The sequence below is a fragment of the Elephantulus edwardii genome, unplaced genomic scaffold (genome assembly GCF_000299155.1).
Source record: "Elephantulus edwardii isolate Elephantulus edwardi_28Jun2011 unplaced genomic scaffold, EleEdw1.0 scaffold00040, whole genome shotgun sequence".
Taxonomy (NCBI): domain Eukaryota; kingdom Metazoa; phylum Chordata; class Mammalia; order Macroscelidea; family Macroscelididae; genus Elephantulus; species Elephantulus edwardii.
In genome coordinates this window covers 15406336-15420413 of record NW_006399790.1, presented here as the reverse complement: position 1 = coordinate 15420413, position 14078 = coordinate 15406336, and the positions used below count along the sequence as shown (strand labels likewise).

Sequence of the window (14078 nt, the reverse complement as noted above, 5' to 3'; positions counted from 1 at the left end):
GTGTGGAATTGAGTAGCGATCCATTAGAAATGCAAACATTTAAATTTGCATAACTGATGAGTGGCATCTTTCCAGCAGTTTTACAGAAGTCTGAAGCACCAGGAAGTACATCTAAAGGGATGTAAAGGGCCTGAGGGAGCAATTATATGACACACAAGCTCTATTCAATTGATACTTTTCCGCCCTAAACCATATACAACGAGGTGATTTTTCCCCCCCTCTATTCCTCTCAATGTTGATAATCTTGTTATGGTAAATAATGTTCTCTAGGGTTCTGAGTGTCTTGGGTCTCACTTTCTACACTCTCTCCAGAGGATGATGTAGATTTTTGGAGTCTGAACTTAGGAGTCTCTTCTAAGACTCATTCTTGATCATCAACTCCTTAGTGGGTATATCCACCTGGATCATCTGCAGGTCGCTTAATCTTGGTCCAGCCACAATTAAGCGCCTCCTGTCTTGGCTTGCTGCCTCAAACCTGCTTTTCTGATGGTGCTTTAAGTCCCAGTGCTGACGGTGCTTCCTTTAACCCGGCTGCCTAATACAGTTAAGCCAGTTCCCCCCCTTTTCTCTCATTTCTCTTGGTAAATTCACTCCAGGCTGTTCCCACTTCACCATTCTCACAAACCCAGTTTCTGTTCAGACCCTCGGCACCTCCTTTCTCCTGGCCTACTCTAATTGTCACTATACTTGTCTCTTAGATCCCTAGCTCATTACCTCCAATAGAGTCTCTCAGTTGCTGTCAGTGGTGTCAGATTGCGCGGTGGCGTCCTAGGGTATCAAGTTGCTGTTATTAGGTGCCATCCAGTCAAGTCCAACTCACAGACACCTTATGAACAACAGATCTAAATCCTATCCTATCCTGTACCATCCTCATCCTCTCTGATATACTTAAGCCCATTGCTACAGTCACTATGTCAACCCACCTGATAGACAGCCATCCTTTCTTTAGCTGACCCTTTCCCTTTCCAAAGATGGTATCTGTTTCCAAGGAATAAGCCTCTTCTTGCAACATGCCCAAAATAGGTGAGATGAACTTTTGCCATTCTTGCCACCAAGGAGCCCTTTGTCTGAACTTTCCCTAAGACATACCTGCTTGTTGTGGTTTTTTTTGTTTGGGTTTTGTTGTTTTGTTTTGTTTTTTTACAGTCGGTGGGATATTCAGTATTCTTCTCCAACATCACAACTCAACGACATCAATTATTCTTCTGTCACCTTATTCACTGTCTAATTCTAAGATGTATCTTAAATGATTGAAAAGACCATGACTTGAATCAGGTGCACTTTAGTCTTCACTCTGACATCATAGAGCCGCCGTAGTTTGGAGAGATCCTTAACAGTGGATTTGCCCAGGGCAATACACCCACTGATTTTCTGACTGCTGGTACCAACGGTGTTGATTGTGGATCTGAGTAGGATGAAAGAAATACCTGACAATTTCAATCTTTTCTTCATCTATCACGATGTTGTGCCCATGTTGAGATGCAATCCATATTGAAGGCTGTATTTTTTGACCTTTGCAATAAGTACTTCAAATCCTCTTCACTTTCAGCAAACAAGGTTGTGTCATTTTGTATGGCACAGGTTGCTGATGAATCTTCCTCCGACCCTGATGCCACATTCTTCTTTTGAGAGTCCAGCTTCTTGAATTATTAATTCAGTACAGATTGAATATATAGAGAGAAAGGATACAACCTTGACATCCACCTTTCTTGATTTTAAACCATCCAATGTTCCCTTGCTCCAATCAGACAACGGGTTCTTGGTCTAGGTATTGGTTTCACATAAGCACAATTAAGTGTTCTCGGATTCCCATTCTTCTCAATATTACTCATAGTTTGTCATGATCCACACAGCCAAATGCCTTTGCATAGTCAATGAAACACAAATAGACATTATAATGATATTCTCCTTGGTGGCATGGCCTCTTCTAAACCCAGGTTGAACTTCTGGCAGTTCTCTATTGTTCTAGCCATTTTTGGATGGTCTTCAGCAATATTTTGTTTGCGTGTGATATGTGTCTCATCCTTGATCATCAACGCCTCAGTGAGCATATCCACCTAGATCACCTGTAGGCACCTTAATCTCAGTCCATCTGCAACTGAGCCCACATTCTAATTTTGGATAGTTTCCACATTCTGTTAGATCACGTTTCTTGTGAATGGAAACAAACACGGTCCTCTTCCATCAATTGGCTTAGGCAACTGTACTCCAAACTTCCTGGTCTAGACTTGTGAGCGTGTCAAGGGCTACACCTGTTAGTGGAAACGCATCAGTTGATATTCCATCGATTCCTTGGGTCTTATGTTTTTGCCAGTGCCTTCAGGGTAGCTTGAAATTCTTCCTTCATTATTGTTGGCTCTTGTTCATATGATACTCCCTGAAATTTTTCAGTGTCAACCAGTTCTTTTTTGGTACAATGATTCTGTATAGTCCTTTTATCTTCTTTTGATGCTTTCTGGCTCATTCAAGATTTTACTCAGGGCATCTCCCAGTATTGCAACGTGAGGCTTGAATTTCTTTTTCAGTTCTTCAAGAAGAACTACAAATTCCTCAATATGAGTTGTTAATAAAACCCTCCATGTGCTGGTCCCTCTGTACCGCTCCAATTTCATCTCTTATACTCCAAAGCTACAGCTGTATTCAATGACTTTTAAGTTCCTACATGTCTCATGTGGAGTGAGATCTCAAATTCTGTGTGTGTATACACTACTACTTCTTCCTAGAATATTTCCCCCAACCCTCCTTTGTCCACCTGATACACTTGTAATCATCTTCATAGTGTTAATTTAAGGGTTCAGACTTCTACAGAGCTTTTCCTGACTGTAGGGACTCTTCTCACAGAAACAACCTGCTATTCATTCCTTTGTGCTCTTGGGTACGTGGCTCAGGACATAATCTAACAATGACACCCTTTTATAAATAGTGAAGTAGAAGATGGGCTCTTAGAGATCAGCACAGTACAGAGATTCAGTTCAGGAATTGTGAAGTCAGAATACTGCAGTCCAAACCCTGGCCCTGCCATTTGTTAGCTGGGTGACCTCGGGCAATTTATTTAACCTCCCTGTGCTCAGATTCTTCATCTAGCCAATGGACATAATTATAGTGCTTACCTCTTAGAATTGTCATGAGGATTAAGTGAATGAATATGTTTACAGCACTTAGCATAGTACCTCATACATAATAACTGTTATGTGTTTGATATAATGATAATAGTAATCCTCATACCACTAATGCTATTATTATAACTATTAACGTATACTTGAAATTCCAGGCCATGATACTATGTCTGGCACATGAATGGACAGGAAGAGTTTAATAATATTTAGCAAAAGAATGAATATAATGTTACTGCTCTATCATCCACCCCCACAGTAACATATTTTGCAGCTCTTTTCTAACCTTTTCAAGGCATCTCCCCCATTAGACTGGGGGGAGGGTTCGTTTTGTGTGAGACCCACATCCATCTAACTCACCACTGTGTCTCCAGCAGCAAGCACTGTGTCAAACACATAGCAGTCATCCAGATAGTTGCTAGCTATAAAAATGAATGATTTTTAAAGACTTGCATTTTGATTATTATTAGACTGCCTTTAGCATTTTGATATATTTTCATATCATATACCATATACCATAAAATGCAATCCTCTCCCTCATATTATTTCCATTCAAGGCAACACATGTTTATTATAATGAGATGGACTGTTAGAATAAATTCTCTTAACAGAGGTTTATGCTGGTTTCCTTACAACATGAGACCTTTCCGTTCAAGTGCTTTTATATACAGTGGTACAAAAAGTCCCCCAGTGTACCTGCTACCACATATCATTTTACATCCGCAACAAAATCCATTGGTAGAGGTTTTGTAGAAATTTAAAAAAAAAACAGACAAAGACAAAAATTCAAACTAGTTGCTGTGAAGTTGATTACAACTCATGGTGACTCTGTGTGTTTCAAGAGTACAAATGAATCCTGCAGGATTTTTCCAAGGCTGTACACTTTCAAAAGGAGATAGTCATGGCTTTCTTATAAGGCACATCTAGGTGAATTAGAAACCACCAACCTCTCAGTTAGTACTTGAACGTTTCACCATTTTTTGCCAACCAGAGACCCCTGTAATAGATAACCGTTGTCGATTCTATTCATTTAATGAGCTCTATTGATAACAAAAAAATAGTATAAAAGCTCCATTATTCATGATGATTATAATTCACATGGAGAAACGTCATACACAGAAATACCTACATTCCAGTCCAGTGCCTTCTCAGCTACGCACTGTAGCGCTAGCAATAAGCAGAGTAGAATTGCAGGCAGGCCTTGTTGACAGGAAAAGTTTTACAGCTAAAATAGTAGCTGGTCGTGGCGGATGGGGGTTTTCACAGAATGCAAGGTAAAGTGACATGCTAAGAAAAGGGCATGGACAACAGGATAGAAATCTGAAGTGTTGAGATCACACGGGTTGCTGTGGCAGAAAGATTGTGGAGGAAGTGGAATCAAGAGAAGGCTGAAGATACACATTTTCAATAGTTGGTATTTGGCTTTCGATTACAAACTAAGCATCTAAGGATAAGGGGCAGCTCAGGAAGCTTTTAGGTATACTCTTTGCTCTCAAGTTGGCACCAACTCACAGCTGACGCTCTATTGTGTTTCTAAGGCTGTAAATCACAGGGGAGGAGATCACACATCTTTTTCCTGCAGAGCTGCTGCTGGTGGATTTGAAAAGCATGGGTTTTTATTGTTGTTGTTAGTCGCACAATCCCCCATAGGCTACAGCACCAGAACTTGATTGTTTTCCCCATAATTATCATTATTATTATTATTAGTTTTAGTCAAAGTTTACAGAGACTTTGGATTTCCATTCATTCATTGTAGCACTTTTCTCCCTGCCCACCTCACCCCCCCCCAAGTTCGCTCTTCTCTTTGAAAATTAAAATTGTTTCATTGATTTTAAGGCAGGAATGAGACAAGAAAAGTAATGCCATGCAACTCCCTACTGGCTATGCCACAAGAGTGCCCTAGAATTCAAATTCACTATAATCAAGTCAGAACTGGCTCAGAGCGGACTCTCCATTGTGTGGTCAAGGCTGTAAATCACGCGAGAAGATATCGCTCAGCTTTCTCCTGGGAATCTGCTGGCAGACTCAAACCACCAGAGCAGTGCTAGCCTTCACGTAAGCAGCGCAAATTCATTCCTATAGACCACACCGCCAGGACTTGGTTTTAAGGAAGGAAAGATATAAGACAAGAAATAATCATGAAAATGGAAACTGCGTAGAAATAGCTAAAATGGGGGGGAGTCCCTGGGCAAAGAAGGTTAGTTGCGCTTTCAGGGGCTGTAACACTCAGTGGAAACACCAAGAAGACGGGTGGAAATGTACAACTGTTAGAGTTGAAGAGAGAGAAAATGGAAATAACCTGCACAGAACTGAGAGCGGGGTAAATAACGGCAGGTGACTAGACAATAAAGACAGCGCTTCAAGCTCAGACCTAGGAGAACGAAAAAATTACAACTGCCAAACACAGGGAATAGCAGTGTAGAAATGAAAGCACGATATAAAACGAGACTATAAAGTACCCGGGAGTTCCTTACGACCCACCTTAAGCAGCACCATTTTCAAGACAAGACCAACCAATGGGAACTTGGGAATGGAAGAAAGAGGAGGTGAGCCCAGTGTACCTGTTGAACAGTCAGATCCTGTCCACTTGGGGTCGCAACTGCACATTCCGGTGTCCAGAAGAAAAGTCCCGTGTCCCGAACACTGTTCTTGACATATAGGAAGTGGAGTTTCGCAGTTGACTCCTCCCCAGCCCGTGGAGCAGTGGCATTCTCCTTTAACACAGATGCCATGGCCGGAACACATTGGGTCTAAGCAGTCCTCTGAAGGCAAAAAAAAGAGGTGGGGTGGGGGGAAACAGGTTAAAAGGGAATAGCCATGGACAGCATACTTGAGGAATGAAACAGACATTCACATTGATTTCCTAATGTTATATCATCAATGCTGCTTTAATTAGGCAATAAAATGACTCATGCAAACACTGTGTTCAAACCAGAGGGTTATTAACACTTAAAAATATGGTGATGTTTCATAAAGGTTGAAGGAGACCATGCATATGCTGGGTGAAATCATAAGCGGTGCTGCGGTACCCCCACATAAATGGCTGGGCGGGGCACTGTGGGCTTTCAATAGAAACTCCTCGGCGTTGTCAAAACGCTGAAGGTTTTGGCCAAGTCATTCCTTATCCTTTCTGAAATTGGATCAAAGCTCCCATAAAGGGCTTTACACTTGATATGTTTAGAGGAGTTTATTTTTCTTTTCCAGTTCAAATTATTCAAGGTATTGGGTGAGGTGATTGCTGTTGCATGAAATCATAAAATTTAAATCAATTTACTGTAATCTCTTATTTATTCCCAGAAGCACTGAGATGCAACATTTTAAACCCAATTTTAAAAGTCTTTTCTTCCTGGTTTCTCCTTCTATCAGGATACTGTGACATACCTTCCAGTGTCTTAGAAGAACCCAAGTTCCACTTGTCTCTTTGTGTGAGTCTAAAAGAGTTCTTGACATATCCTGCCAGATGCATAAACAATTTGGGATGTAACTTCTTGGAAGAATGTTGTTTGTTGTGTGATTTTAATAGAGGGACCATTCCAGTGCAAATAGGAAGATGGCTTTCTAAATTTCCGGTCTTTCCATAAACAAGCCCTTATGAAGTAATGGTTAAAGACTTGCCGAGTAACCAAAATGTGGGTAGTTCAAAACCACCCAGAAACTGCATGAGGAACCGCTCCTGTAAAGACTCCAGCCATGAGCACCCTGTGGGGCAATTCTACTCTGTCACATAGGGTCAGGATGAGTTGAAATCGATTTGATAGCATCTAACAATAATGGCCTTCTCATACAAAGCAGATGACACTGAAATAACTGACCATAATTAGGAGATAAGTTTTGAATGACATTTCCAGCGGCAGAAAGGGACTGAGACACCCACCTGTATAAGCAGAACATGTCTACTTTGAGGGTGGGGCGTGTGGCCATGGGACAGAGCAATCGAAAATATTATTGCCCTTATACTTTGAACAGGCTCTCAGGTTCCTTAGCATGATGACTTAATCAATAAATTAAAGTCTCTATTTATTAGTCAATAAAATAGGGACCCTGATGACACAGTGTTTAAGCATTTGGCTGATAACTGAAAGATCTGTGGTTCAAACTCACTAACTGCTCCATGGGAAAAAAGATGTGGCAGTTGAAACCCAAGGGGGAGGTTTTGCTTTGTCCTATAGAATTATTGAGTTGGAAGTAGTGCTATGACAATAGTTTTGGCTTGTTGTTGTTGCTGCTGTGTACTGTAGAGTCAGAGCCTACCCATAGCTGACTCTCCGGCGGGTTTTCAGAGGCAGTTAGTTGCACGGGAAGAGATTGTCCATCATCTCCTTCGGAGCAGCTGGTGGCCTCAAACCTCATGCCTTTGGGATGGCAGCACAAGTTTCTTGCCACTAGGCCACTTTGGCTTAGTTAGCAAATAAATACTAGATGGTAGATCTAATTAGATCCAATATTTGAGGGACAGGGAAAAGAAGATTTTAAAAAAGAAGTCACTCTGTTGTATTGTAGTATGCTGTTGTTGTTGTTGAGTGTTGTCAAGTTGGAATCAACCCATAGCTGACCCTCCAGTGACTTTTCAGAGATAGTAATTCACATGGGAGGAGATTATTCGTCTTTTTGCTATGGAGAAGCTAGTGGATTTGAACTACATACCATTGGGTTAACAGCGCAATTTTTACCAGTAAGTCAGAGCTGAAGGAGCTCTGGTGGTCTAGTTGGGAGGGAGCTGCACTGCCAATCCAAAGGCAGTTTGTTCAAACCCACCTGTTGCTCTGAGGGAGAAAGATGGATGACCTCCTCCTATGTAATGTACAGCCAAGTGTTACGGTGTATAGCAAACATTTAAAAAACCAAACTAAATAAATAATTTAACATAGCCTATTTTAGTAAGAGCCCCATTTCAATGAATAGGTACTCTTAACAAACTCACTACCTATCTAGTCAGAATTGACTTACAGCTGACCCTCCACCTGGTTTGTGATGTTATAAAATGACAGAGAGGGGACCTGGGGGAGGGTTTGTAAAACAATGAAAGAATCTTTTCTTTTACTTTTCCATGATTTTTGGACTCGTGTACTTATAACTTGTTATTCAAATTTGTGTCTTCTAGGTTGCAACACCCCCATGATACATCTTCAAGGATATGAACATGTACGGCCAAGCACAATCAATAAGAGTGCATCTAAATTCCAAAATCAATCTCCATAATAGTCTATGTGTTTCCTACTGCCAAAGGGGCCCTTTAGAGTAGTGAGAGAAGATCTTCACCCTGAAACCCACAGCGTCCCTTTTCAGCAGAAAGTAGCTAAGAGAATACACCATCCCCTTTTCCTTATGACTCAGGGTGAAGTCTCTCTCAGGGAGGAGTGATAGGGAATGGCAAAGGACACACTGACAAAGAAGATTAATCAGAACTGGCTTTGACAAGCACTGTGGCATTTGGACAAGAACAAACTGGGAGGAGGGTAGAGAGAATAGTACAACAATGAATGAATGGAAACCCAAAATCTCTGTAAATGTTTATGAAAATTAATAAAATATAGAAAAAAAATAAAATGACAGAGAGGAGACTGTCCATATTACTCCCTTGGAACAGTTGGTGGATTTGGGAAAGAGGCACAGTCTTTGGGTTAACAGTGCAACAAACTTAAGTCAAAGGCATAAAGGTAAATGACAAAAGGGGGTTAGGCAGGCAGCACACGCGAATGAAACGGGTTTGGTGTAAGAAAATCACATGTACTGGGGCAATCTGAGAGCATGTGTCCAGTTTAAAGGAAACTATTACTACTCAGCTCCAGTTGGTGAGACCATGGATCCACTCAGGTTCATGGCTATCAGATTTTCTATTTCTTCCAGAAATAGTCTTTTTGCACAATGCTTTTCCATTTTAAAATTTGGGTAATTATGTCACATTACAACATAACAGTGACACTATGTGAATCAAAGGAAACTCTTGTAAATAGGCCCAGGTTGTGAGCTCCTGATCTGTGACACTGACTCTCGACAATTTTTTTTCCTATTGCATTTGAAAAGTTCACACTCTCAAATATGACACTCATTTTCCTCTTGGGATTGTGTTTATTCTAGAAATTTTCTTCATTACCTCCAAGAAGATAATCTTGACGCTTAATCCTATGCAACAGTTCATAAATTTGAAATGAAAAGCCAAACCCATTCTCATACACTTGGTTCCAACCCACAGGGCGCCTATAGCACAGGGCAGAAATGCCACATTAGGTCTCCAAGGCTGTAAATGTTGAAGAAAGCACGTTACCTCCTATTTCTCCCACAGGGTGGCTGGTGGGCTTAAACCATAAAGTTTAAATTAGCTGACCAAACATTAATCCACTGTACCATTTGAGCACTTCAATTCTGAATAATCCAAACCCACTGCAACAGAGTCCATTTCAACTCAACTAGTTTCCGTTTTGATTTCTGAGGCTTCACATCTTTATGGGTGGAGGCCACTTATTTGCCCCCAGAGATTCATTCCTCTCTGTCTCATTGCCAGCAAGTCAGAATCTATTTACAGCCGACCCCCCATGGGATTATTTTAGGTTGCAAATTGCACGGGAAGAGATTGCCCATCTTTCCTCCTCAGAGTCACTAGCAGATTTTGACCACCAGAGGGCGCAGCCTTTGAGTGCAAGGCCTTAAGAACTACACAGCCAGGGCTCCTTGTGAATTTGGGTAGTAAACCTATACTTAGGCCACCAGGTCTCCTTCACAGCCTAAATTTATTTATTTTTTTTTTAAAAAAACCAAAACAACAAACTGTCACTGAGTCTGTTGTGACTCATCACCTCCCTCCATCGAGGTTATAATTTTTGCTGGAGGAGAGAGATTATCTTTGGTTTCTCTTTGAACAGCCGATGGATTCGAACTGTTGAACTTTGGGCTTGCAGCACAACCCATAACACATCATACCACTACAACTCAAGGTAAATTCCCCCCCCCCCATGGGAATTGCAGATATTGGAACAGATACTTTAACTGTGTTTTTGTGCGTGTGTGTGTGTGTGTGTGTGTGTGTGTGAATATGTGTGTCTATATAGTATCTAAATTTGCAATTCAAATAGAATGGCTGAGGTTGGATCACCATAAAACTTGTTTCTAAAAATAACTCGAGAACTCTGGTGCCTTGTCTAGCCCCACTGCACTTGGAACGGATACAATCTTCACTGGAAAATTCTGCTGTTGCTAATGGGAGGAGGAAAGCTAAAGTCTTGCTTGTTCATGGAGTGGAATGAGATTAAACCCTTTAGAATGCTGTGTAATAGTCTTAATGAGCCATCTTTAAAAAGCAATTATAGTGCATTTTCAGCAGCCTCTTTCCTGAACAACAGTTGTGATGAGAGTATCTCCCATGGTAATGGTTTAATATTATTTCTGGAATCAGTCTTGTTTGAGAAATGTGGCATGAAAAAGGTCTGATTACTAGTAAACTTATTTTCCAGTGTGTCTCTTTAAATGATAAAACTATTGACATTTCAAAAGATTGTTTTTTTCCTTTTTGTAAAGGCTCCTCTGGGGTAAATTTTAATACATAGGCACTGTCTTAAAACTCATTAGTAGTAAGTCTGCTTCCTGAGACATGGAGGTCAAGCTTCAGCACGAGGTATGTAAAAATAAATAACATAAAGCAATAATAATAATGGTAATTACAAATCACTCCCCAAGAAAACATTCACAAAATGGCTCCAAATATGCATAGATTATATTTTTATTATGTGCTTTAAAGTAAGATGTAGCATAATGCACTGTGAAATAATGAAAGCATATGAATTAACACCTAAAATCATCAATATGGAAATTTGCGAGTTATAAAACAGTGCTAGAAATGAGGGAGAAAATGCCATTTTTTCATGGCTGCAGCGAGTATCATAGATTTGGCCTCATGTATAATATGAGAGACTGTCAGAAGAGGCTTGCGCTCCCCCGTCCCCGCAGCCCTCCTCCTCCAGCCGCCTGCAAATCACTGGTGCACTAAGGAGTTGTTGAGCCTTTATGGTTTACAAAGACCACTTGCATTTCTACTAGAGGCCTGGAATGAATGACACTTTGGATAATTTAGCGAGAGGAAAGCCTGAAGCGATAGATTAAAATGGAGAGCTGACCTTCTTCGCATATTTCTCCTTTGTATCCTGGCACACAGATGCACACTCCCATGATGCAGGTGCCGTGGCCAAAGCACGTTGGGTCAATGCACTGCTCTTCTGGAACGTCGCACTCTGGCCCCTTCCAGCCATTCCGGCAGACACAGTGTCCTTTCTCGTATTCTCCATTCCCGCCACACAGCACAGGGCACGAATCTGAAGGTTGGCAAATGAACTTGTAATGTTTTCATAATGCTTTCAAACTCTCTAAAGAGCAATTCGCTATTGATTCCTGTATAATATTTCAGGCAAAAAAACTGTACAATTCCCGTCTTACCCTTTATTAAATGGGAGCGTGTTCGTGATTACAAACACAGACATTTTCCTCTTAAGGGAGTGAGGGGGAAGAAAAATTATAAAAATATCCTCAGAGTGGAGAAATTATTTTAAAAAATTTGCTTTTGGACTCTGCTCTTAAGCAGCTGTTCTTTGAAGCCAGCAATTTATTATATTATGGGTTTCCTTTCTCAAGAAGATGTGTGCTACTTTTAAGAAAGTGAAACTCAAAAAAACTCAAGTAAATAAAAAGTTAGTTATGTTATACAATATTATTAATGGTATTAACAAACAGTTGTGCATTTGTATATATTTATGCTATACAGAGGTTGTGTCTTATAGTATAGTTTACAGACCCTTGTTAGAAAGAGTTCCTCTGCCTCTTTTCTCTTGTACAATTTTTAGTTCAGTACCAACCACTGCTTCCCCTCACCCTGCTTCCCCAGGACCTATCACAATACTGGGGACCTAGTAAGGAGTCTTTGGAATTTACCTTTACAAAATAGAGTGGCTGGTTGCCCAGAGAGCTCTAGTGGCCTAGTGGCAAGAAGCTGCACTGCAATCCCAGAGGTGCACGGTTCAAATCCACCAGATGCTCTGCTGGAGAAGGAGTGGAAATCTCCTCCTGTACCAGTCAGATTCAATTTGACGGTACACACACAAAAAAGAATAAAATTTAAAAAATGGAGTGGCTAAGAAAACTAAGGTTACACCATTAGGAGAATGGACTATTTAAGAAAGCATTGAAAATGAGTCAAAAAACATCTCTACAATAATCTTTGTAATGCTGTAAGAAACAGTGTGAATTAGCCAAAGGTTTTCAATAACTATGCTGTGGCCTTGTCTCAGGTGTAGTAATGTTTCCAAAGTTGAACTTCTGACTCTTCAGTGATCACTTTCTAGGCTATTTACCCATTTGGTGACAACTTTTCTGGGCTATTTACACATCTGGTGAACCTGTCTAGTTTACACTGGTATATATAAACTGTTAACAAATTTCACTCGCTTTTAAAGCCAACCTATTAGAAATTAGTGTATGAAAGAAATAAAAATATCATGTAGTGGCCAGGGCAGACAGTCTAGGTATCTACTTCAGATGTTAAACAGTCCAACGGAAGCGGCTTAATGGCTCTAACATTGTTTCCATTTTCTTTAAATTGATAACGTAGACATATCAGTTCATCAGGGTTACTTTAACCGGGGTTATTATAATAATTAAAAGAACTAACACCAAGTGTTTAGAACCGTGCTGGCGTGGTAAGTGGTCATTTTTTGGTGGCTACCAGAAAGGGGATTTTACTGCTGTTGCTGCTGCTGGGACTACTACCAATATTTCCAAGTTTCTGGATGACACTTATATCCTGAAACCATTCAGAACCACAGAGCTACATTACCTCTTGCGCAGTCAGGCCCAAGGAATCCTGGGAAACAATGACAATGGCCAGAGATGCATTCGCCATTTCCATTGCAGTTGGTTGAACAGTCATCCATGATTTCTATTCATACAGAGAAAAAGAGGTGGGTGTAAATGAGCAAACCTCCAGGCTGTAGAATCAAACTTTTTTTCCCCTCCCCAGTTGCAGGAACTCTGGGCCTCTAACAATCTTGCCCTCTGCTGTCTTTGGAGCACTTACTACTTATAATCAGATGCCAAAGGCTTCTGTAAGATGTCACATGCGGCACCAAATTATTAAAAGAGCCCTGGTTTTGCTGAATTGGCTATTCAAGAATGGAACTAAAAACCAACCTCATCTCTAAAGTGCATAAAGGGTCTAGATGAATTGTATTCTTATGAGACATTCCTGATAAAGCTAAAAAATGTACTAGGATTACAGGACATCTTTCAAAAGCGAAAGAGCTTAAAAATTCATCCCCGAAGACTAAGTACACTGTTTATTTTTAAACTTTAGGCTGTAGCAAATAAAGTTTCTCCTTTGAAACTTGGAATATTTAATCTACCATCTTGACAGCTTAAATATGATAATCAGTATTTCATTTTCATTAATAAGTGACAATGAGAGGCTTTTAAAGTAAGTGTTCATATTAAATTCACCACCACTAAAAGCATTAGAACCTAAGTATTTTGTTGAGAAATGCTTTCTTGACTGTAAATGCTTATCAGTACTCTGCCACTGATTTCCTTACAATCCATTCTCAGAGAAGAGTAGGTTTCAGGGGACTTGAGAAGGCCTTGAAAGTGCCCAGAGGTAGTGCTGGTGACATAACGTCATGCAGCGCAACAGAATTTTGCTAAGTTGTGTGGGAAGTAGCTTGACTGGCACAGTACAAAGTGATTCAGATGCCAGATTCCAAGAGTGGCAGTAAAACTTGTTTCTAGTTTAAGATTGGATTTGATTATAAGAACATCCAATTCAATTCTAAGTTCATTATATTGTTGTTATGTGCTGTTGGGTCAGAGTTGACCCATAGCTGATCCTCCAGTGGGTTTTCACATGGGAGGAGGCTGCCCCTTTCTCCAGTGGAGCAGCTGGTGGATTCAAACTCCTTGCTTTTGGGTTGGCAATGCAACCCTTTACCATTA

At 40.5% G+C, this 14078-nt stretch overlaps 1 protein-coding gene across 3 annotated transcripts in view; it reads right to left on the bottom strand.

The window, feature by feature from the left end:
* The window catches only part of TENM1 (teneurin transmembrane protein 1), a 795992-nt gene that overhangs the window by 363996 nt on the left and 417918 nt on the right, over positions 1–14078 (bottom strand). For all 3 annotated transcript variants that reach the window (XM_006885054.1, XM_006885055.1, XM_006885056.1), the window contains exons 9-11: positions 12931–13032; positions 11222–11416; positions 5675–5875 (exon numbers count right to left, since the gene is read on the bottom strand). In XM_006885054.1, coding sequence (XP_006885116.1) covers positions 5675–5875; positions 11222–11416; positions 12931–13032 — 498 coding nt within the window. The remainder of the gene's footprint in view (positions 1–5674; positions 5876–11221; positions 11417–12930; positions 13033–14078) is intronic.